This window comes from Etheostoma cragini, chromosome 21 (assembly GCF_013103735.1).
Source record: "Etheostoma cragini isolate CJK2018 chromosome 21, CSU_Ecrag_1.0, whole genome shotgun sequence".
Classification (NCBI taxonomy): domain Eukaryota; kingdom Metazoa; phylum Chordata; class Actinopteri; order Perciformes; family Percidae; genus Etheostoma; species Etheostoma cragini.
The window spans coordinates 17,226,617-17,251,904 of record NC_048427.1 but is presented as its reverse complement, the minus strand read 5'-3'; the positions used below and the strand labels follow the sequence as shown (position 1 = coordinate 17,251,904).

Here is a 25,288-nt window from a genome sequence, read left to right as displayed (position 1 = left end):
GATTAAATTCTGTGCCCTTTCTTCTCAAAACTTACCTTTGCTCATTTTGGCCAAAAAGTTCTATTTTAATTTCCTCGGTCCACAGAACTTGTTTCCACAATGCATCAGGCTTTTCTATATGTTAATTTGCAAACTTCAAAAGCTGATTTTTGTGGTGAGGACGTAGAAGAGCTTTTCTTCTAATAACTCTTCCATGAAGACCATATTTGTACAAATATCTCTTTAAAGTGGAATAGTGTGTCACAACTCAAGTGTCTGCCAGGTCTTTCTGGATGGATCGTGCAGTCAAACGTGGGTTTGGACCTGCTTTTCTCACAATCCTGCGAGCGGTTCTGTCTGATATTTTTCTTAGTCTTCCAGATCTTGCTTTAACTTACACTGTTCCTGATGACTGCCATTTCTTAATTACATTCCAAACAGAGGATAATGGCATCTGAAAACCCTTGCTATATTCTTACAGACCTCTCCTGCTTTGTGAGCGTCAACTTTTTTCAGTTTTCTAGACAACTGCTTAGAAGAAGCCATGGTGCTGGTTGTTGGGGCAAGGTCAGATGAGTCTGGGCATTTAAAACCTTAAGATTGACATCACCTGGTCTTTCCAAACAATGATTGAGAGCAATCCATGACGCTGTCAGGTCTCAGCTTTCCAAAGGGGGCGGTGCATGCTATAAACTCTGCAGGGTGCCTAAACTTTTGCAAATGCTATGTTTTTGTTTTCTGTTATTTTGGAAGTGTAAATGATGGAAATAAAATCTAACTTTTTGTGACACAAATCTCTAATCTGTCTTTTTTTTTAATCTTTTCTTGGCTTCTTTATTCACATTTATACACATTTTTACCTGGGTTGCCCAAACTTGTGTGTGTGTGACACACACCACTGCCTTGATTCTGATATACAGTAAATTTTGTTTTCTCCACCCACACCTACTTGAACACAACCTACAAAACCCAACAACATTATAAAAATGACACAGCATAGCTTACCAGCAGGTAGCATGTACAAAAGACACATGGTAATGTTAGCTTACCGGTAGCCTGCAGCTGCACTTTTACAGACACCATGGCCACTGGCGGAGGAAACAACAGAACTGGAAAATCCTCTTGCTTCCCAGAAGTTACCAGCTTGGCAGCAGTTTGCCTTCCCTGGGAGTTACAAAATGTAAACAAACAAAGAACTGTTACACTTGTGGAACAGGTAACGCGCCAGGTGCAACTTATAAGGATGTTGCCTTTGTCAAGGAAACCTCAGGAGCAGCACAACTCATTTCACATATATGTGAAGAAAGTTTGGAAAACTTTGATGAATTACACAGAAGCATGTAATAGACACTCAATTAAGGAGAGTTTAGGATTACACAGTACAGAGTAGGGGTCATCCCACCTTCTGAAGTTCCTGTCCTCCTGAAGGTGTACTCAAACTAATGCTGGAGGTGTTAAGTTTAGCTGAACCTTTAAAGTAAACAAAAAGTTTGACAGGCCACTGACCTCCAAAAGTAGACAACCTGAAACGAAACAACCCCACCATTATGCAGCCGCATTGATTGCCTAAATCTGTAGAGACACAGAGTTGAAGTACTTCTCTGCCTGGAAAGGTTATGACAACTGGCTGACATAACGTCATAACCTTTCCATAAAGCATAAAAAACATAAAAGTCTGTTGCTTGTTTCATGAAAAATACGCTATTATACAACATATCCATATGAAACAGTGTCTGTGTGTCAATGCACAGCAAAAAGTAATATTCGGAAATTAGTCATGTAATCTGTCAGATGTGAAAAGGCCGGCTGAGTGCTGGAATGGGGCATAGTTTGAAGAATGTAGCACAACTACAGCGCCATCCACAGATGCGGTGTAGTGTTGTGGTTGACACACAATAACTGACTGAAGCATGCAGGAAACCAGGAGGTAGGCATGTCAGCAGAAAAGTGGTTACAAATGTACAGCGTGGCACAAAAGTATTGAGGGCTGAAATAAAAAGTAGTTTTTGGAGGGCATGTTTGGATTACAGCCTGACCTGAACAGTAGATTGGCCACTTGGCCCAGGCTCACCTGGTTGTGCGTCACTGCCTTACACATTAAAGAAGGATCTCAGTAATTTACACACAGTGAGGCGTACAGTTTATCAATTAACGCTGGTATTGGATACCCAAAGCCCAGGCTTTGGTATCGGGACTGATAAAGTCAGATCCGTTCATCCCTTCTTTGGATTACTCAAATTAACAAATTGTTGACCAACCCATCATGTAATTTTCCCCTTTTCTCTTCAGTACCTTCATAATTGAAAAGCAGCCGCCCCAGGTGTTAAAGACCCAGACCAAGTTTGCAGCCACAGTGCGCCTTCTGGTGGGCGGGAAGCTCAACGTCCACATGAATCCTCCTCAGGTCAAGGCTGTCATTGTAAGCGAACAGCAGGCCAAAGCTCTGCTGAAGAATAAGAGCACACACAGGTGAGGGGCACATGCTAGCATGCATAGCTTTAATAATGATGAATGCACTAGTCAAACACATCATAGACTCTTGGCTGATACAAAGCTAAAATAATACTTAAAAGCAAGTTGATTAAAGCAGGAACCATGGTGGTTAAATCATTATGTGAGATTAACAGTTGACAGCTACCGTCACTATGTAATGTAATGTAATGGGCTGTATTCATATAGCGCTTTTCTGATCTTAACATTTACTCAAAGCGCTTTCATATACTACAAGAACCATTCACACACATTCAAACGCTGGTGGATGAGGCTGCCGTACAAGGTGCCACCTGCTCATCAGATAAACATTCACACACATTTACACTCCAATGGCACAGCATCAGGAGCAATTTGGGGTTCAGTGTCCAAGGACACTTCAGCATGGGACTGCAGGGTCAGGTATCAAACCACCAACCTATTGGTAGGCCACAGCTCTACCACCTGAGCCATAGCTGCCCACTGTGTGCGGTAATCCTGTTTTTTAATGATTTGTTCTGCCTTGGTAGTGAAAGCAGTGGAGAAATCCTGAACAACAACTGTGTAATGGAGTATCACCAGGCCACTGGCACCCTCAGTGCACATTTCAGAAACATGGTAAGCTCTGCTGTTTAAGTGTAAGAGTGACACATTACTGTTAAAAAAAAACATAACATTTTGTATATAATAATTGTTTTACGTGCAACAATATTTTTACATTATTTGGTTAGGAACCTTATGTAGTTTTGTGAAAGTTATTATTATTAAGTTATTGGTCCAATAACCAGACTAAAATTTGGCTTGGAGTGCATCAGGGATCAATTCTGGGTCCTTTTTCTTTCTTTCTTTTTTTACCTCATTTTATTTTTACACTAAAAGTAGTTATACCTTCCGATAAAGACTGCTGTTTTTGTCGGGCTGCTTGCACTACAGGCCATTCATCAGTTGATGCTAAAAACTGGATTTTTTTCTTCAGTCAAAATGGCATAGGCGTATATTTTTATTGTTGGCCCTCAACATATTTTGAACAGGGATTGCCAAATCTAAGATTTCTATCTTGTGAAAGAATTGTTCTATTTCAACTTTGAGTAAGGTAGTTTAGTCTTATCAAATTAATAATCTTGCAAAGATTATACTTTTACAATTTTATTTTCCCCCTGCGATATTTATTCTCATGTTTTTTATAGATCAAGTATTCATGAAATAAACTCTGTTTCAGATTGAGTTATTGCAGAGATGAAATCTACCCCATTGGCCTGAATATTTGGCAACCTTGATTATAAGATGTAAAGGAAGCCTCTAATCTCCTTCAATGTCTACCTACAGTCCCTGAAGCGGATCAAGCGGTCGGACCGTCGAGGTGCAGAGTCAGTGACGGAGGAAAAGTTCACAGTTCTGTTTGAATCACAGTTCAGCGTTGGGGGCAACGAGCTGGTCTTCCACGTCAAAGTAAGATATACCTTTTTTATATTTGTAAATAGCACCTACAAAGCACTGGTTCTTAAATGGTCAAAGCTTAAAGGCACTGGTAGCTCACCTGGTTGAGCGTGCGCCCCATGTACCAAATTTTAATATAGTTAAAAAAAAGGCAGCTGGTCAGAATTTAACCTGCAGCCACAGGAGGCCCAACACGTGGCTCTTTGTTGCAAGTTGTCCCCCCTCTCTACCCCCTTTCTTGTCTGCAGTTGTCCTATCAAGTAAAGGCAAAAAAGCCACACAAACAGCAGCTTACACTCTTATAATTTTCTACGTACATCCCCATATCAGCAGCTAGGTGCTCTGTGGCAGCTCAACTTCCTCTCTTCACTTTTTTTGAACTGCTTTTAATGTTTGAATAAGGTTATGTTATATTTTTAGTGCGACGTGTGTTTTTTAACTCTGTAAAGTGTTTTTTAGTATTAATAAAAGCACTACAAATAAAAGGTATTATTATTATTGTTACTTCTCAGCCAGCTGCTTCTGAAATTATCTCCCCTGTTCTGGGTCTCCTTTTGATTGAATGCCAATAAATTATAAATAAATCCAGAAGACTTGAACCTCTTGTCGTGTCTCTAACCTGCAGACCTTATCACTGCCTGTGGTAGTGATCGTCCACGGCAGTCAGGATAACAACGCCACAGCAACTGTCCTGTGGGACAACGCCTTTGCTGAGCCGGTGAGTTGGCTCTTCATGAACAGCATGTTACCAAAATGGCCTTGTTATACGTTACCACGTAAGGGGACTGTACCAAGTAGTAGTTCCCCATAACATCATACATAGTGTCAGCCTGTAAGGTTTTCCTAAGCATAATATACATTTAAAGGACAGTCTTGTCATATTCTATATTTTCAACAAATCCCACACACTGACACAAACAAACAATGAATGTATTTACTAACAGGCATAGAGTGGGTGTGTGTCAAAGCCTGATATTATTCCTCTGTTCCATAGAGCTCCATTGTTCTACAAAAACTACTATAAACACATCAATTAGCTACATTGTACTAGGTGACATGTTCCTTCATTACAATGAACACACACACTGTAGTTTAGTTTAACTCAATCCCACATAAACCGGTCCTGCTGCCCCAAATACTCACTAGAACACATGTTGATTAATCTGCCAATGAAAATAGTCTGCAACGGTTTGGAAACATTTGCTCTTGGAAAAAAAAGGACTAAAATGATTACTTGACTATCAAAATAGTTGATTAATTTTCTGTTGACTGATTAACAGTAGACCTGCCATAGCCCACGCCATTTAACGTCATGGTTAAGCATCTTGAATGATTCCCTCTTTGTGTAAAATATGTTTCCCTCCTGACTTTCCCTTTATACAGTACCTGTTCTGAAAATGCCTATTTTGTCATGTTAGATACAGATGGGTTTTGGTGTTATTTTTCAAACAAAAAACTCTTTTGTTACCAGGAGAAAAGCCGATTAACGTTGGCACTTTCCTCCGCCTCAATTTAGCAGCATAATTGAGCATTTGCATGATGGTGCATTGAGATAATGAATTCAAGATTCAAAGTACTTTATAGATCCCAAAAGGGCATGGACACAAAACACTGAAACAAACAATAATTAAATGTAAATAAAAAGAATAAAAAGTAAAAAATAGAAAAGTTTATTTACAGTATCGCGCAGGAAATTATACAGTGTATATACTGTATTGTTATAGTGTATCAGTAAAAAAAATACAAAAAAAAGAAGCATTTTTCTTCTGTTTATACTTTCTTTTTCAAGAAGATGCTTACAGGAAAATGCTTATAGGTAAGCAAGAGCTGCTGAAACATTCTGCCCCCCTCAGCGGCTCCGAATGGGACACATTAACAAATTTTCATGACAATATTAATTCAGATGCAATTATAATCACCTATAAATACTGTTAAAAATCTGGTCCCTGGCGACCCAGAGAAGCAGGTTTGTGTCAGCATTGCATTGTGCATTAAAATACATATGTTAAAATCTCTAGTCGATACGGACATGCTACACATTGTTAAATTGTTTAGATTCTCAATGATTTAATCCTTGAGTGTATTTTACGGAAGACGTTTGCACAAAAGCATGATTTATTCAAATTTTTCGGAATAACAATCACAAGAGACAAGAGATTCCCTAGCTTTTCATCTGTCCGAAAACGGCTAACATGGGTCCATTGGTTTTGGTCTTTTCATGGGATTTGTTGACAATAAGAAACATAGAATAACATCATGTAGGGATGGGAGTCTTCAGTGGTCTTTTGATTTGATTACGATTATCCTGTCAACAATTCAATATCCCAATTCGTCACCTCCTCAATATTATTATTAGTTGCTACACAGTTTTCATCGACATATTCAAGCAGTTAAATATGTATATAGGAACTGTACTTTTATCTGCTTTAAAAAAAGACACTTCCTGAATGTGGCGGAATCTAAACACATCCGACAAGTGACAAAAGGCAAAAAAAGTCAAGAAGTAACATTATCAATTATGGTCTATCACTGCATCAATGCTAAATCTTCCTCAACTGCATTGCAATGCAATGATAATTTAAACATCCCACATCACACTAATTCTTTAAAGATACACTCTGTGTATGTGTAGTGCCACATGTCTGCATTTTGAATTTGTTTTCGTTCACCATATTGAATATATACCATTACTCACAATGTACTGCTCAGTGTAATTTCCCCATATTTTGTCAAAATAACAGTTTAAATATGGTGAGAGACAACTGAGCAGACTGACCATGTCTTTCACTCTTATTGCCTTAGGGCAGGGTGCCGTTCATCGTGCCAGACAAGGTGCAGTGGCCCCAGCTGTGTGAGGCCCTGGATATGAAGTACAAAGCAGAGATGCACAGCGGACGCGGCCTCTCAGAGGATAACATGGTCTTCCTGGCACAGAAAGCTTTCACAAGCAGCAGCAACAACCTTGAGGACTTTTGCAACATGACTATATCCTGGGCCCAGTTCAATCGGGTGAGGCCAGCTTGTTTTTCCACGGTTGAATGTAAAATACTGAAACATCTGCACTGTAAGAAAAAGATGACGAGGACAAGGAAACGACCAAAAGCACCAGACTTACGTTTATGGTAACAAGTATTAGAAATGGAAAAGCTCACTACCATAGCTAGGAATATCTTAGAAACGTGGAACAAATATATCCCAAACACAGAATTGACAAAATAACAAAGTACTTTAATGGCTTGATGCTCACATATCAACGTCGTTTTTATTTTATTTTTTATTTTTATTTCGTATGTTGTCAGTGTGTTTGTTTTGTATTATTTAACAATATAAAATTGCAAAGAAAAAAAATTGTAGTGCAACAGGAAAAAAATAACGTGAAGTGACACGTTATTTTTGACACACACACACACACACACACACACACACACACACACACACACCCACACACACACACACTACAGGCCAAAGGTTTGAACAAAGCTCATTCAATGCGTTTCCTTTGTTTATTTATGACTTAAATATAACTATAAATAACTGAAACTATGTCCTATGTTTTAGTTTCTTCAAAGTAGCCACCCTTTGCTCTGATTACTACTTTGCACACTTTTGGCATTCTCTTGATGACCTTCAAGAGGTAGTCACCTGAAATGGTTTCCCAACAGTCTTTAAGGAGCTCCCAGAGATGCTTAGCACTTGTTTGGCCCTTTTGCCTTCACCCTGCGGTCCAGCTCTCTCCAAACCATCTCGATTGGGTTCAGGTCCGGTGACTGTGGAGGCGCAGCACTCCATAACTCTCCTTCTTGGTCAAATAGCCCTTACACAGCCTGGAGTTTTGTTTGGGTTTGTTGTCCTGTTGAAAAATAAATGATGGTCCAACTAAATGCAACGCATGTCGCTGCAGGATGCTGTGGTAGCCATGCTGGTTCAGTATGCCTTCAATTTTGAATAGATCCAGCACCAGCAAAGCACCCCCACACCATCACACCTCCTCCTCCATGCTTCACGTGGGAACCAGGCACGTAGAATCCATCCGGTCACCTTTTCTCCATCACACAAAGACATAGCCGTTGGGACCACAGATCTCAAACTTGGACTCATCAGACCAAAGCCCAGATTTCCACTGGTCTAATGCCGGTTCCTTGTGTTTCTTGGCCCAAGTAAATCTCTTCTGCTTGTTGCCTCTCCTTAGCAGTGGTTTCCTAGCTGCTATTTGACCATGAACGCCTAATTTGCGTAGTCCCCTCTTAACAGTTGTTCTAGAGATGTGTCTGCTGCAAGAACTCTGTGTGGTATTCATCTGGTCTCTAATCCGAGCTGCTGTTAACTTTCGATTTCTGAGGCTGGTGACTCAGATGAACTTATCCTCAGCAGCGGAGGTGACTTTTGGTCTTCCTTTGCTGGGGCAGTCCTCATGTGAGCCAGTTTCGTTGTAGCGCTTGATGGTTTTTGCGACTGCACTTGGGGACACATTCAAAGTTTTCGCAATTTTTGTCGACGCAACTTTGTTGTTCCGTTTTTTTTTTTAATATCCTGTTTCCTTTCCCTTCTCTGTGTTCCCTCCCTGGTCTTGTGTTTGTGTCTTGTTTTTCCCCGGTCTTCTGTTGTTGGTCTTGTCTTGTGTTCCCCTCAGTGCCTGTATGTTCTGTTTCCTGTTTTATTTTGAAGTCTTTTTGTCTGGTTTTGTCTCTAGTTTTACTTCCTGTGTCTTCACGCTCTTGTGATTACCTGATGTTTTCCACCTGACTCCCTGCCCTCCTGTCACCTGCCTCGTTACCTGCTGTATTTAATGCCTGTGCTTCCCTTGTCTGGCGTGTTCTACGTCAGCCTGCCTGTCTTCGTCATTGTTCCTGATCTTCCCCGTGGGTTTTCACCGGTGTATTTTCCCTGTTTTTGAATTCCCTTCCGTCTTATTTTGGGGGGGGATTTTGGGACGTTTTGGATTTCCTGAATTTTGCCTTGTTTTGTTGCTCCCTGTGTTTTCTTTGGACTGAATATAAATAAACCCCTGTGTACCTGCTCCTGCCTGCCTCCTAATCTCTGCGTTTGGGTCCTCCCCTCGCTCCCACCGTCACAACGACTGACCTAACAGTTGTCCAATAGGGCCGTCGGCTGTGTATCAACCTGACTTCTGCACAACACAACTGATGGTCCCAACTCCATTAATAAGGCAAGAAATTCCTCTAATTAACCAGAATAAGGCACACCTGTGAAGTGAAAACCATTTAAGGTGACTATCTTATGAAGTTCATTGAGAGAACACCAAGGGTTATCAGCACTATCAAAAAAGCCAAGGGTGGCTACTTTGAAGAAACTAGAATATAAGACATTTTTTCAACTATTTGAAAGTTTTTTTTGTTAAATACATCATTCCACGTGTTCATAGTTTTGATTCCTTCAGTGAGAATCTACAATGTAAATAGTCATGAAAATAAAGGAAACTCATTGAATGAGATTATGTGCTCAAACGTTTGGCCTGTATTATATATATATATATATATATATATATATATATATATATATATATATATATATATATATATTATTAACTGTAAATAATTGTCTCAACAGAGTAGTTAAATTGCATTATAGATGCAAAACTCATTGCAATAGTCTAATGCACATTGCAATAAACCAAATAAAACTTATGCATCTTATCAGTAACCCACATATGAAAATTTCACTTTATCTCTCCTCCTTAAAAGCTACAGATTCAGAAATGGCACGCCCTAAGGAAAGCTCATTGTGAGACTGGCTCTAGTGGCTGTAATTCTGCACCAAGGCTGAATTTTGGGAAAGATTTCAGATATGGTATTAGGGGTCCAACAAAGTCTATATAAAAGAGACTTCAGATACAGTATTAGGGGACCACTAAGGTCTATATAAAAGATACTTCACATATAGTATTAGGGGACCACTAAGGGCTAAATAAAAGAGACTTCAGATACAGTATTAGTGGATCACTAAGGTCTTTATGAAAGCATTCAAAGAGCACCATGTCATGGAACGCCTTTTTAAGATGAGAGAAAAATACACAATAACAACCAGAACTACACAATGAGTTGTGTGAATTAGGTTATTACACACATAAACACTGAGCGTTAGAGTTATCAACCAGAGTAACCTGGCATCTTGTGTGCATGTAACATACTGATGGAGTATGTCTAATTTGTAGGAGAGCTTACCGGGACGCAACTTTACCTTCTGGCAGTGGTTTGATGGAGTCGTAGAGCTCATGAAGAAACATCTCAAGCCTCACTGGAATGATGGGTAATGATTTAAGCTGACTTTTTTTTTGGCTTGGAACTGTTTAATGTTGGTAGACAGCAATGTCTGATCCAGATAAGATGGGGGGAAAAAAGGTGGTATGGGATTAACAGAGGTGAAGAGCAATAACATGTTCACTAAAATGCCCCAGAATTTTACAGAGGTTGGAAATCTACTTGTTGTGGTCGACTTCCCAAGAGGAGGGAGAGGGGGACTGTTTGAATTCTTAAGAGTAACAGCAGACCATAAGAAATCATGCAGGAGTTGAAGGAGCTGAATTAAATTTCACCGGAATTGTACCTCATACAATTTAATGTGACAAATACAATCGATTAATTGACTGTGAAGCAGTGTCTCCCCCCCCTCCCTAGTTTATTCTGTCTGGCTGTGGTTGGTTTTGATCAGAAGCGTGCTTTGTTGCACCTGTATCCACACCCAGCGGGGATGTCACTGAGCCTGCATCAATGTGAGAGGTTCATGATGATGAACCATTTTATTTTGGTATCATTTTATACATGAAAGAAACAATTATTTACCACAATTTTTCGCCGTATCTTACAAAAAAAGGTTATTTCCACTGGAGGACAGCAAAAACAATATTTTTAGAGGGTTTTATCAATTAGTCCATCGATTTGTATTTGTCCCATGAAATTGCACAGTACTCACAACCGCAGACCCCGTTTAACCGAACCAGCCCAGGACTTCCAAATCCAGCGTCTTTACCTACAGGATTGTCTCAGACCAGCTGAGGTAACATTTGGTTTGCGCAGCCGAAGAATGTCTGCAGAAAATGTCTCAGGGACGCTTACCTGCATGCTTGTCGTCCTCACCAGGGTCTTGACCTGACCTGTGTCGTCGTTACTGACTGGAGTGGGCAATTTTCACTGTACCGGGCCTATGGCAGAGAGCATGCATGGTGTTGTGTGGGGTGCGAGCGGTTTGCTAATGTCAGTTACTGTGCCTCATGGTGGCAATGGGGTGATGGTATGGGCTGGACATTGAACACAAATGCATTTTATTGACATGCCATTCACCTGCAACCATCATCTCATGTTGTCGCATGATAATGCACAGTTCCATTTTGCAGAGATCTATACTCAATTACTGGAAGCTAAAAGAAAATCCCATTTCATTCATATTCACAATACACCCATTGAGCATGTTTTGGATGCTCTGGATCTGCGTGTACGACAGCGTGTTCCAATTCCTGCCAATATCGAGCAACTTCACACAGCCATTCAAGAGGAGTGGTCAACATTCCACAGGGAACAATCAACAGCTGATCAACTCTATGCAAAGGAGATGTGTCACACTGCATGAGGAAAATGGTGCGTGCATGCGTCCGTTCGTCTTCCGGTCTCTCCCTCCTGTGTGCTTGATTTGAAATCAAGCACACAGTTTTTTATTTTTTGTAAAGTTTCTGGCTGCTCTGTGGTCTTTCTGTATGTGACAACCTGCCTGGCTTGACAATTTCACTGGCGTTTCGTGCCAGAAATAGAGGAGATGCCAAAACAATCACTGCAGCGCGAGGGCGGACGCTACGAGCCCAGTACGAATGAACAGATTGAATAACATGGGCGCTGAATTAAAAATAGCTCCGGTATGCGACTATACATGATGCTTTCGTGCCACTTGTGTTTTCGCTGTGACTCTCCAGGGGCACATAACCTCTAAAACAATATGTATATGTATCCCTCTCCAAAAATATTTAATAAAAGGGCAATCATAACAAACATGGTCTTCTGCTGTCGGCTTAAAAAGTGATGATTGTACAGCTCACAGCATCTTAATATGAAATTGTGTCTTTTGTTTGATATCTAGCGTTATTGCAGCCCTTTTTATCCTCAACCTTTATTGAAATTCAGTCGTTAACTTTTATTTTCGGTTTATTAATATAGAATATCCAACGCTGTCCAAACAGGTCCAAATTCCAAATGCCAAGTTCATAGGGTACCCATGAAAACCAAGTGTGAAGTAGATCAGATGAACGGTTCATGAGATACTTGAAAGGCAACGGGCACATACAGAGATTCCCCAATTTATAGTTAGATGCAGTAGTACTCCCAAAGAACTGTAAACACACTTAGATGTGTGAAATGTATGCAGTTCCCCTTTAATTAAAATAAGTAAGTTCAAATAAACAAATGCTGAAAAAAACCAAATTGTACAATAGAGCAATAGAACTATTCTTAAATGTTACTGCCTCTTTCAACAGAATACTATATATTTGATGTTTTGAAAAAGGAGGCTTATTAGGAAACTTTATTGGGAATCATTAAACTTAACTTTAAGGAATGGAACACACAAAAAGTTCAACTTTGTGTTTGTTTGTGAACATGTGTGTTCTAGGGCCATCCTGGGCTTTGTAAACAAGCAGCAGGCACAGGACATGCTGCTGTCCAAGCCCAACGGCACCTTCCTGCTGCGATTCAGCGACTCTGAGATTGGAGGCATCACCATCGCCTGGGTGGCTGAGAACCCCAACAAAGCAGGTACCAAACTGCTGTGCTTTTAATACAATACAATGTACAACAAAATGTATACTTTTATACTCTTTATTGCTCCCCTGTGGGGTAATTACAGTGTACACTCTGTTGTTATTACACACTACACACAGGCTTGAATACACACACATGCTCAGGTCCTATACAAGCACAAATGAAGAGGTGTCTGAGTGAGAGAGAGCTGTGACTGCTGGACAGGCGCCCTGTGCGGTTGAGGGGGGCAGTGCCCAGGAGGGGAACTGGCCTCTCTCCAGCTACAGTCCGTACTTTGGTCCGTATGGGGACAAGCAACCCTCCGATTTCCAACCCATCTCCCAACGGACTGAGCTACTGCCATCCCAATAATTCCTTCTAAATAATTTTTCATTCTAATTGATTATTCCTTCATTAAAACATCTAACTGAACAAAACGCTTCAAAAATATTTAGTTCTGCCGAAATGCAGCATTCATTTTGTTTTAGCGCCAAGTTCAATTTTATACTTAATACTACTTTAATGCCTTAAAAATTAGGAAAATCCAACCTTTTAAGGACACCAATTTTCTTTGTGAATGAATAATGTATTGTAAATAAATAAATGTTTTTCCTTAAAATACAGGGGCCATAAGTATTCACCCCCCCATATGAAATTCCCATTGTGGCGGGCAGATTTTCATTTTTAAAGGCTATATGTCTTCTTAATCTCTGCTACAGTATTATGTTACGCCTTGGTAAATACAGTGTCTGTAATTGTTTGTTTCTGTCTTCGCTAGGTGAGAGGCTGGTCTGGAATCTGTTGCCTTATACAACCAAGGACTTCTCCATTCGTTCCCTGGCTGACCGCATCAGTGACTTGAACCATCTTCTGTTTCTCTACCCTGACCGGCCCAAAGGCGAGGTCTTCGCCAAGTACTACACCCCTCCACTCTGTATGTATCTGAAACATAAAAATTTAAAGTTGAAATGATTTGCTATGTGTATGTTTTTTTTTTTTTTTTTAATGCAGTGTCTCTCTCTTGCAGCAAAAGCAGTGGATGGATATGTCAAACCACAGATCAAACAAGTTGTGCCAGAGTAAGTCATTTTTTTTATTTTCTAAAACTGCCACAGGAAACCTAAATCACTTCAAACTGACGTTTCTGAAGTCCAATGTGAATTCGGCATTTGAATCCCAAAAAGACAATGCAGCACACATCCATCTCAATAATTGAGGGCACGTAAACAGTGCATTCAGGAACTCTTAATCTCTCTTGATCATTTTTAAGATTTTTCTACGCACTGATTGGAGTCCAACTGTGATGAATTCAGTTGATTGGACATAATTTGGAAAGACACACACCTGTATACTGTGTATAACTTCTGAAGGATGACAATGCTTATCAGAGCCAAAACCAAGCCATGGGGGGAAAGAACTCCCAGCAGAGCTCAGAGACAGTGTGCTGGGACATAGATCTGGGAAAGGCTGCAAAAACATTAATGCTAGGGCGGCCTCTAGCTCACCCAGTAGAGTCCTTGGCAGCAGCCGTGGGTTTGAGTCCAACCCGCGCTCCTTTGCTGCATGCACTGTATACATGTCATTTCGATTTGTGTTTGGGTAACTGCACACTGTCCCAAAAGTTATGATGACTTATTTTATTTATAAAGAATATTAAAAAAAAACATCGGGCCATTTAACAGGAATTGATTGCATTGCTATGAGCTGAAGATAAGACAGCGCAATCAACACTTGTTAGTAACTTGCGATTTTGACTGTCCTGCAGCTTTGAGTAATTATTTTAAGATGGTCGTTTGTAGTCAGATGAACCCAGAATTAGGTCTGTAGAACCTGTAACAGTATTGTTGTTAAGGGGACATACCATTTAATGTATGTATAAAAGGTGTCCCAATATATAGTGGCTCACATAAGTTTACACACCCATGCTAAAGTTGATTTAAAAATAGGAATAAAAAACATCTTTTTGAAATTGATCTTAATGCGTTAATTCAAAAGAATTTGGAAAATCCAACCTTTGAAGGACACCCATTTTCTTTGGGAATGAATATTGTATTGTAAATAAATGTTCTTCCTTAACATACAAGGGCATAAGTATACACAACCCTATGTTAAATTCCCGTAGAGGCAGGCACATTTTATTTTTATCGCATTTTGATCAATTTCCAAAAGATGTTTTTTTTATTCCTCTTATTAATTACCTTTAGCATGGGTTTGTAAACTTATTCTAGCGACAGTACATTTTTACCCCACACCTTAAAGCAATTCCGAAATGAGTTTTTCTTAGTATAATCTGTCTTTATCATAAGATGTGCTCAGTCACCAGGGCTAGACATAAGATTGTGGACATATTAATTACTTAAATAATGTCTCTGGTAGATTCACCACCCCGAACCCTGAACCCAGTGGAGGAACTCCAACGTTCATGGACCAAACAGCTTCTCCGTCTGTGAGCCACCCCAACAACTTTGGCGTCTTCCCTTCTATGTAAGCCCACTCGTTTTTATATGTATTTACCAAAGATAAGACCCTGTAAACAGTACACTGAAAGCAGGCATTATTCCTTCATAAGAGTACTTTTGATGACAATACTTGCAAATACTTTTGCTTAAGTTAATCATCAATGCAGTGCTTTTACTTGTAAGGAGTTTTTGTTTTGTCTAGTATTGCTGCTGCTACTTAAAATGGCTATAATATATATTGTTATGATGATGTATTCAATGACATTGGGAAGACAATGTGAACGGTGTCTTGTAGTGATGAACCTACAGAGAAGTAATACCAAAATCTGCAGCTCTTGACTTTGCGGTGCTTTATTGTGACTTTTGGCTCGTTGTTTAGCTGTGCGGTCTTTAAATTTACTGGTTTGGTTCCCTCTTACCGCTCTTTCAGCTACAGCGGGCAGCTGTTTGAGAGAAAAAGCTAACTCTAAAACCCCACTATTTACTACCTGTTCAGCAGCAAACAGCAGGTGGACACAGTTAACCCTCTGGGGTCTTTGGGTTGCCTGGTTTCCTTGGGTAATATTGCTTGTATAACCTCGGCCCTATAATGCACAAGTTTTGTTTTTTTCAGGACAACCTGGGCTATTAGGATATGTATTCTGTAGGGATGTCACATAAATGTATACATTGTTATGTGACCATAAAGGCAATACAAAATGGAAATTGAATCTCAGAAATGTATTGTCCCAACACAATAATGAACAAGACTTTTTGCTTTTGAAAATTGTTCTCCCAAGTCTTGGCAGTCAGGGGGAACAAAAATAAACACAGTGACTAACAAAAAAACATACACACTCATCCAAAAATTTAGTTGTGCTCTCATTTACACACTGTGGGGGGGTAACAGTTCACAATCAGACATACAGTACATTTAAATGCCCTCTGTGAATAGACAGTATTACATGGCTATACTGCTGCCTTCCAACTTGACCCTCTTAATTTAACTAAGGTGCCATCTAGACTCAATCAGAGCGCCGTGATCTGCGTAATGACAGTACAGTGGAACGTTTAACAAAGCGACAGTAATAACCTAAAATACCATCATTACAGAGATTAAACTACATTCTTGGTTATATTTGCAGTAAATAACGTGTTCAATAAACAGAAACATAACTCTTGCAGTGCGCATGAACAGATGGACAATATTGGCTAACACATAACATAGCATCCACGTGAATTAGCATACTGTTGCTAACATACATTTATAAATCCTACATAACATCTTCCCGTACCCACAAGATATCAGACTTACTTATTGATGCATGCACACAGTAGTGTTCACAAGAAAGGAAAGTGTGATAATGTTCCACGTTAACTCATTTTCTCTCTTGCTCGAGAGAGAGGCTGTGTCCAAGCTGAGGCGCAGAAATGACCGTCTGATATAGTAAGGGGAAAAAAATCTTGCACCCTGCAAAGCCCGACGCAAGTGCCTTTGCTAGTATAAGACCGACGCAGTTGTCAATTTCCCGCCCAGCGCCCGCGGAGCACCATGCGGAGCACCATGAAGAGCACCATAGTTGGTGTCACAGACCTCTGTAGTGGCTAAACACATCTGCTATAATTTTATTTATTTTATTTATTTTACCTTTATTTAACCAGAAAGAAAACTCATTGAGATTAAAAATCTCTTTTCCAAGAGTGTCCTGGCCAAGTTAAGCAGCAGCACAAACAACAAGGTTGCAGACATATAACAAAATACATATATCATAAACATAAAACATAAAACAGTTTATGCTGTTAATAAATAGTGAATAACAAGGTCATAAAATATCTAAATTTCAACAATAGTGAATAACAACAAGGATTGGGGTCAAGCTTGAAAAAACAGTTTACTTAGCATTACAAATATTACACATTCATATTTTTAATTAATCATGAATTTTTTTAATAGATTAATCACATGCGTTAACCCGTTTAAGTTGACAGCCCTAGTAAAAAAACAAAACAAACCATTCATCCATGCTCAATAAGCTCTGGGTAAACGCCTTTTAATACTATCCAAATGTTTGACTAAGATACTTTTGAATATTTATTAACATTTGCGCTGATATATCATTGTTTTTTACTTCAATTCAATTTTATTTATAGTATCAATTCATAACAAGAGTTATCTCAATACCCTTTACAGATAGAGCAGGTCTAGACCACACTCCAGAATTTACAAGGACCCAACAGTTGTAGTAGTTTCCTCCAGAGCAAGCAACAGTGCGACAGTGGAAAAAATCCCCTTTGGGAAGGAACCTCGGACAGACCCAGGCTCTTGGTAGGCGGTGTCTGATGATTGGGGTTAAAATGAAGAGTGGCAATAACAGTCCCAAAAAATAGTAGTTTGTAGTAGTTTGTGGCATTACAGGGCACTGTGCAGCATTACAAGGCACAGCAGGACGTAGCTGGGCACCGCAGATCGTGGCAGGGTGTAACATGTCATCGCAGAACGTGTAGCGGGACCATGGCAACAGCTGCTACCATGACTTAGGAGCCTCCCTGATCCGAGGAAACATGCTGGGGGAAAAAGAACATAAGGACTACGGGGAATGACTCCCCAGAGCTAGGTTAGTAACAAGCATTTCTGGGACATGGATGCACACAAATGGAAAGATAGAAAGATAGGTCGATGTGTTGAAGGAAGTCTGTCTAAAACTAGTACAGCATAACTAAGAGAGACATGGTAAGAGAGGTCGGGCTAGAACTCTCCCCAACCGGATCAGGTTGCATTCCCTGCCTCCCTCTAGTTTTACTATATTATTGATTATATGATAGATAAATCTGACAACTATGACGAGAAGCAGGTGGGCCGGGTTAGGCGGACGCTGCGACTCCTCACTCACTAACAATATTCTATTCAATTCCATTTTAGAGGTGCTCCGTGTATCATGGGAAGTCTAGACCTATAGCGGTGTAACTAATGGATGGTTCAGGACTTTCCTGAGCCAGCACTAACTATAAGCTTTATCAAAGAGGAAAGTCATAAGCCTACTCTTAAATGTGGAGACAGTGTCTGCCTCCTGAACCCCAACTGGAATCTGGTTTCACAGGAGAGGAGCCTGATAGCTAAACGTTCTGGCTCCCATTCGACTTTTAGAGACTCTAGGAAGCACAAGTAACCCTGCATTCTGGGAGTGCAGTGCTCTGGTGGGGTAGTAAGGTACTATGAGCTCTTTAAGATAAGATGGTGCCTGACCATGAAGAGCTTTGTAGGTGAGAATAAGTTTTTTAAACTCTATTCGGGTTTTACAGGAAGCAAAAGCAGAGAAGCTAAAACAGGAGCGATGTGATCCCTTTGCCTGGTTCCTGTCAGAACACGTGCTGCAGCATTCTGGATCAGCTGATGAGTCTTTATGGACATTTTTGAGTAGCCATTTTTGACATGTTCTTTCCACATTTAGTATATGTAGTAGAAAACTAAACACATTTCGGGTGCTACCTTTTATATAATAGAAGGCATACAGTAAATCTGACAGAAAATGAGGATGTCAGCAATGGAAATGGGTCACATCCATAGAGTACCACTGCTAGTGCATTTGAAGATCTGTAGTCAGGGAGACAGCCTCTGATTAGTCGACACACTCACTCCACTGTATTCTGGGAGTCAAACTGGCGACAGACAAAAAACGAACAAATATAATAATAACCGTTTTTGATTTATTCAAACCTTCATTGCACAAAGGCTTTCAGCTTCAAGGCACAAAAGAAAGGAAGATGCTAGGATGACGGAACCCGGAGATATATTGTTTTGTGTAATATCGTAAATGATTCATCATATTCATTACATGACATTATGGATTTATTGTACAAATGCTGCAAAAAGACACTGCAGTCCCAGTTGGATTATGAAGCTACTGGCCTACAATTGCAAGAAAGACCTCGTTGAAATGCTCCAGATCTCAGCTCCCTGATGAAAAAAAGTAAGTCTACCCCGTATTGATCTTGAGTAGGGATGTGAATGATTAACCCTTAACCGACAATAGGAATTTTGACATATTTAGTACTATGAAATATTTATTAAAACAAAAATAAGTTTTAAAAAAACAATTTTGCATTGTAAAAGAAAAATAGGCTTTACAATCTATTTCTTAATGGCTAGTTATCTTAGTAGTGTTTTGAGCCGCTCTTTTTTCTTCTACATTTGTGGCTCTCTGCTGGACCCACAGTGGAAAGCTACGTGACACATGCTACTAAATCGATCGGGACTGGCTGGTTTAATTGGCCATCGTACACACACAGAGCATGCCAGACAGACGTGCAGCTGTGGACCTCTCAGCGTATGCAGCGGGTTTGTGCGAGGTTTGGTGGAACATTTGCACCCCACAAAAGAAAATGCAAAAAAACTTGCCATTTTCAGCATGTAGCTTGCTATCTCAAAAAAGATTTTGAGAACGGCAACAGAGAACGGAAGGGGAGGGACATTAACGTTTTTGTATCGGGCAATTATCCTGGTTGATCTAGGTTAGTGTGTCGAATACAACACACTTAACAGAGGGTTAAGGCTCGGACATACCATCAGCGTTCCGTGTCAGCAGACAGCTACAGACTTGTATCGTGCGGATTTGTTGTTTCATTCATACTACAATTGAGGGTCTGCCTTGTTCTGACATACCAGGCATGTCCTGATCCACGCTCCATTTCAGTTGATGGCACCAGGAGTTCAACCCTATTTAGCTGTATTTGTATTTCTTTAAAGATTAATTAAATAAACGTGGGGAACGGCAATACGCTTGAAGTATGAAGTGTGCTTTACAGACTAGCTGGTGAACATAGTGGAGCATATAGCTCCTTCTATCAGAAAATGTGTGTAACAAGGAGCAACTCAGATTTGATGCTGGATAGGACGTCCTACAGCAGTATGCCATGCAGGTTCTGGTGTGGATCAGTATAGAACCACATCCATCTTAGCTAAGTTACAGTGGGGTTCAAAAGTTTGGGCACCCTAGGTAAACATTTGTTTTAATGTGAATGAAGAAGCCAAGAAAAGATGGAAAAATCTCAAAGACATCAAATGACAGATCAGACATTCGTATAATATGTCACAAAAAGTTTTCATTTCCATCATTTACACTTTCAAAATAACAGAAAACAAAAATATGGCGTCTGCCAAAGTTTGGAAAGCTGAGACCTGACATTTTCATGGATTGTTCTTACTCATCGTCTGGAAAAACCAGGTGATGTCAATCTTAAGGTTTTAAATGCCAAGCTGTACTCATCTGACCTTGCCCCAACAATCAGCACTATGGGTTCTTCCAAGCAGTTATTCCAAGTTTTCAGTTTAAAAACTGAAACTGAAAATAGTTGACAGTCACAAAGCAGGAGAAGGCTTTAAGAAGATAGCAAAGCGTTTTCAGATGCCAAAATCCTCTGAAGGAAAAGTCATCAGAAGAAAACCTCTTCTACTTCCTCACCACAGAAATCAGCGTTTGAAGTTTGCAAATGAACATATAGACAAGGCTGATGCATTGTGGGAACAAGATCTGTGGGCCGATGAAGTTAAAATATAATTTTTTGGCCTTAATAACCAAAGGTACGTTTGGAGAAGAAAGGGCACAGAATGTAATAAAAAGAACCTCTGTCCAACTGTTAAGCATGGGGGGGAGGGGGGAATTCCAAAAAATGTCACCAACCTTGGGACGCTAACTTGATGCCATCTGTGAAAATGCTAAAGTTAAAGAGAGGATGGCTTCTACGAATGGATAATTATCATAAACACACCTCAAAATCCATGGTAGATTACATCAATAGGCGTAAACTGAAGATTTTGCAATGGCCTTCACAATCTCCTGACCTCAACATAATTGAAAATCTATGGATTAAAAAAGCAGTGAATGTATCCATTTCTTTAAAGACCGAGACAATATTGACTGTTGATTTAAAGGTAATATTTCTGGGTTTATAAGAATGTTTGTGTTATTTTGAATGTTCTTTGACCAACTACTCTCGCCATTTTTCGCCAAAAGAAATTATTTTTTCATGAACCTCCATCATGATAGTGTGGCCTGTGTCTCTGCTGTTGTCCTGTCAGGAGTGACACCATGTTGGATGCAGATGGAGACTTCGACCTGGAGGACACGATGGACGTGGCCCGCCACGTGGAGGAGTTGCTCCGCAGGCCTATGGTCAACCAGTGGAGCAGTCCGCCGTCGTGAACCTGAAACCTGAACCTACTGCACACCTTCAGGTCTTCTCCACCTTATTTAACAGAAACACCCACAACTGCAACCAAGGCAAAACATCTCCTGTGTTAATCAGTCACTCTCAGATCCACATTACAATTCAGTTTTTTTAGCCGTCTACTTGCCTCTGTCAATGTTGCCGACATTTGACAGAGGCAGGTTGTCTCTCAGGGTTAACGTGTTTAGTTGGTTTGGATCAATGGGTTTTAGACAAAAAGACATAGTCAGTTTGCAGGTAAGCTTTGCAATATATATATATATATATATGCCTAAAGAGCTTCTAGCTGCCAATTGGAAACTTTTGCATTTATAAAAACAAAAACAGAAACAGTAGACTTGGTTATCTTAAAAATGATTTTAACAAGGGTGAGTTTATTACTTTTCAAGTTGTTGTAAGAGAATTTTTTTTTTTAATGTTACATAGTCTGGTTTATGTACTGAAAATGGAATTTTAAGTCTGCCATTAATATTGTTGCGTTTGTTGTGGTGCTTTTTGTATAATATTTTATATAACCGCCAATATAATTGTTCTACCCTGATTTAAAGCAAAATGTTTAAATCGCCATAGATGCCATATTTGTTCTCATAAAATCGATAACTGCTTACTGATTTTAACACTTCCATAAATCATTTTTTGTTTTGTCAGATTGAGTTTAAAATACATTTCGTGATGTGACGTGATATTTTTGTCATTATTTTTACCTTTCATAGTAGCGTCCAACCGATTAAGGATTTTTAAGACCATACGAATATTTGGTTACTTGAAAACTTTATATGCCGATATATCGGCCAATATATCGGCCGATATACTGTATATTAAAAAAGAAATCCAGAAACGCGTTACAAAACATAAACAGATTTAGTTATTTGTAGTTATTTATGAGTTCTCACTTAAATAATATGATAATTTGTTTTATTGTCGCAACAGAACAGAGGAAAATCAAATATATGAAAGTTCTGATAAATAAAATGTATAAATACAAAAATCAGTGTTGCCAACAGGGACGTTGTTGAGCGCCCTCTGGTGGAAAAACTATACAACGCCAACACTCATAACATGGTTGACCATCCGTTCTTTATTTTTTAAATATTCATTTATTAGAATCATCTCATGCTTGAACGCAGTTACATAACGTAACCGGCATTCTCCAACCAAAACCGACCCCTGATGTTCATGTGTCGCTCAGAGCAATGTTGAATTGTTGCGCCGATTGGTTGTGGGTCTATTCAATCGCGTCCAAGGGCATGTTGGTTTGCTTCATTAATTATGCCTCTTCAAAATCGAATTGGCTATGCCAGGCTAGAATGTTTGTCAAACATTTTAGAGATTTGAATTTTTTAAGTTGTGAGAATCAATTTACCACTTAATGCCAGAATTTCCTGACTTTAGTCCGTTGTATAGATCAAGCTCCAAAAACAATGGATAATGCAACTCAGGGGTATCTCTCTCCCCGGTATGCCCATGTCTTTCAGACTCTACAACTTCAGTCCGTTAAATGTAGTCTCCAATCCCAAGTAAACACAGTTTACTTGAGTTATTTTCTCAGACTTGACAGCTGTTTTCATAGGCTGTACAGAGCAAAATATACTGATGTGGAAATGCATGAACACAGATTGCTAAACCGAAAGGGTAAGTTTTCTTTTACTAGTATGGAGAAATATTTGGAGGAGGTGCAATCATTGCAATAATAAAACCTCTGACCTTAAGAAGAAAAAGGTGTTGGGGGTTAGTGTTATTTGTTATGTATACCCGCTAAACCCGCTATATCAATGTTCTTTCGAACTACAAAATAACAGGATTGATTCCAAACAACGCTCTTTGGCTGAAATTTAATAGCATTTGAAAAACAAATTGAAGTGGTTTTGAAATAGTAATGAGTAAAAGTTGACATACTTTCCCTAAATTTTAGTCTAAATAAATCCTTATTTCAGGTTTTCTAACTCAAACATTAGGTATAATTTCCTATAAATGAGGTTTATTGACCAAAAATTCCAAAAATAACTATAAAACTAAAGTTAATAAGTTACTGTTACGTAGTGTTAAAAGTACAAAAAAGAGTAACAAACGTTGATAAAAAGCGCAACAAAAGTGTTGATTTCAATTTTGACGGGAAAACAACACAAGGGTTAAAAGTATTACTTCAGCACCGGTATCTGGAAAAAACCTAAATGATATCCAACCCTAATACTAAAACACCCCTGTACTCTCTTTTGTGCGGCATGTATCAGAGTGACCATCCGCCAATCAGCGCAGAGCGCATATATATATATATATATATATATATATATATATATATATATATATATATATATATGTATAGACACTGTGCAAACCCTGTTTGATTTGTAATGTGTGATTAATATGTGATAGATCAGGGGATATTTAGAGATAGAAAAACAATCAAAGTACAATGTCTACTATGCTGGGTCTTAGTTTTTATAAAGACTTATTTACTTATTGACTTTTATTCTTTTTGTCAGATGCAGCTTCCAATTTAAAGAAGTTGAAAACTTACCCCTAAATTTTAGATAACATTACTGAGCACATTTTTGTTTATCAATCTGTGTGGACAGTGTATTAATCTGCTCAATTATTGTAACAATCTGTGGTCTTGGATTTCTACACCAATATAATTCTACTCTATATCCACCTCCACGGGGCGGAGTTGTCTGCCCTAGAATTAGTGGAGTTCCCCTTAAGCCCCTGACACACCACCAGACGGCTGACCCTTGGCAGAAACGGCAGTTGGACTGATTAGTCTCCCCGAGTTGGTCAAAAAAGTGCCTTGGAGTACACCAAGGTAGCGAGACATAATACTTCTCTATAACAGCAAGCGGCGCTAATCTGTATTCTTGCCCAAAAATGACAACTGGCAGGTGATTGGGCTAACGAGTCACCTTGGTCTGGTTTCTCTGGAATTTCAAAGCCCAGCTGTCATGGCGGCTTGTTCAGAATACAATCTCATATTTTACTAAAATAGTTTGCCAAAACATGTTTCTGAAAACAATTTTTTTTTTAATAGGCCGTGCAGTCGCCGAATCTATCTTCATTTCAGATTGAAAAAAGGTCAGTCTTAAAGATTTTTTTCAGATTTTGAGAGACTCTAGGCCCGCTCATCCCGCTCCTCGTTTCCGGGTTAGCACTCTACCAATCAGATTGGTCATTAGAGTTGGACTGCTGGTAGTGCCCGCCTTCTGACTGAGCAAGTCAGGTCAGCCAAAATGAAGGCCTGCGGCCCCTCTGACAAACCTTGGTACGGAACACATCAAACAGACTCAAGTCACCGACCTCGCCAGACTGTCCGACGGCCGATTATAGGGTTAGTGTGTCACGGCCCTTAAGTGCGATACAGAGCAAAAGAGTTTAAATGGAGGATATCTTAATTTGGAACCCAGTGGCGGTGTTTAAAGGACTGCACTCTCATTTTACACCATATGTTATTAATCATGATCTAACTGAATGAGTTGACGTGAGCATGGTGTTTCACGTTTCTAACTGTACTGCACTGTATAAGCTGCCTGACATATTTCTGCTTGACATTTAACCTAAGCTTGACTAAAACCTAAAACGGTTTCATTTTCAACAATAGACTAATAGAATATTTGAATCCAATACTGAGCAGTCAAACCCAGACCCATAGGGTACAGTGAAGTAGAACTAGAAAAGTCAGAATGTTGCCATTTTTCTTAATCAAGTCCAGCATCTAATATTTCTTTGTAAAAGTCGGACTGTGACAGTTTCAGTGAATGACTATGACATGTTCATAGAGAATTTTAGACGTATTCCAAGTATGATGAAGTATCATACCTCATACGTTGTATTACTTTCAACACTGCTTGTGAAAGTGCCTGAGAACAGTTGTTGTATTAGATCTGCACCCTCATGATGGATGAAGTCACAACCAGGCTGAGGATACATCTACACTACTACGTTTTCATTTTTTGAACCAAAAATGATCTCCATCCACACAAGTGTTGTAGCTCCGTAGCAGAACTA

At 39.5% G+C, this 25,288-nt stretch overlaps 1 protein-coding gene and 1 long non-coding RNA gene across 2 annotated transcripts in view; one reads left to right on the top strand and one right to left on the bottom strand.

The window, feature by feature from the left end:
• LOC117936750 (signal transducer and activator of transcription 5B-like) overlaps positions 1 to 21,906 on the top strand; it is a 38,001-nt gene extending 16,095 nt beyond the window's left edge. Inside the window, exons 9-19 of the mRNA XM_034860123.1 lie at positions 2,269 to 2,448; positions 2,979 to 3,066; positions 3,775 to 3,897; positions 4,511 to 4,603; positions 6,688 to 6,894; positions 10,058 to 10,152; positions 12,499 to 12,641; positions 13,405 to 13,560; positions 13,654 to 13,705; positions 15,003 to 15,110; positions 21,141 to 21,906. Coding sequence (XP_034716014.1) covers positions 2,269 to 2,448; positions 2,979 to 3,066; positions 3,775 to 3,897; positions 4,511 to 4,603; positions 6,688 to 6,894; positions 10,058 to 10,152; positions 12,499 to 12,641; positions 13,405 to 13,560; positions 13,654 to 13,705; positions 15,003 to 15,110; positions 21,141 to 21,264 — 1,369 coding nt within the window. The 3' untranslated portion in view covers positions 21,265 to 21,906. The remainder of the gene's footprint in view (positions 1 to 2,268; positions 2,449 to 2,978; positions 3,067 to 3,774; positions 3,898 to 4,510; positions 4,604 to 6,687; positions 6,895 to 10,057; positions 10,153 to 12,498; positions 12,642 to 13,404; positions 13,561 to 13,653; positions 13,706 to 15,002; positions 15,111 to 21,140) is intronic.
• On the bottom strand, positions 546 to 25,288 carry LOC117936778. The gene is made up of 4 exons (XR_004655019.1): positions 25,117 to 25,288; positions 18,921 to 18,925; positions 16,054 to 16,059; positions 546 to 557 (listed from the first exon to the last, which is right to left on the bottom strand). It is a non-coding gene; the product is annotated as an uncharacterized LOC117936778 (long non-coding RNA).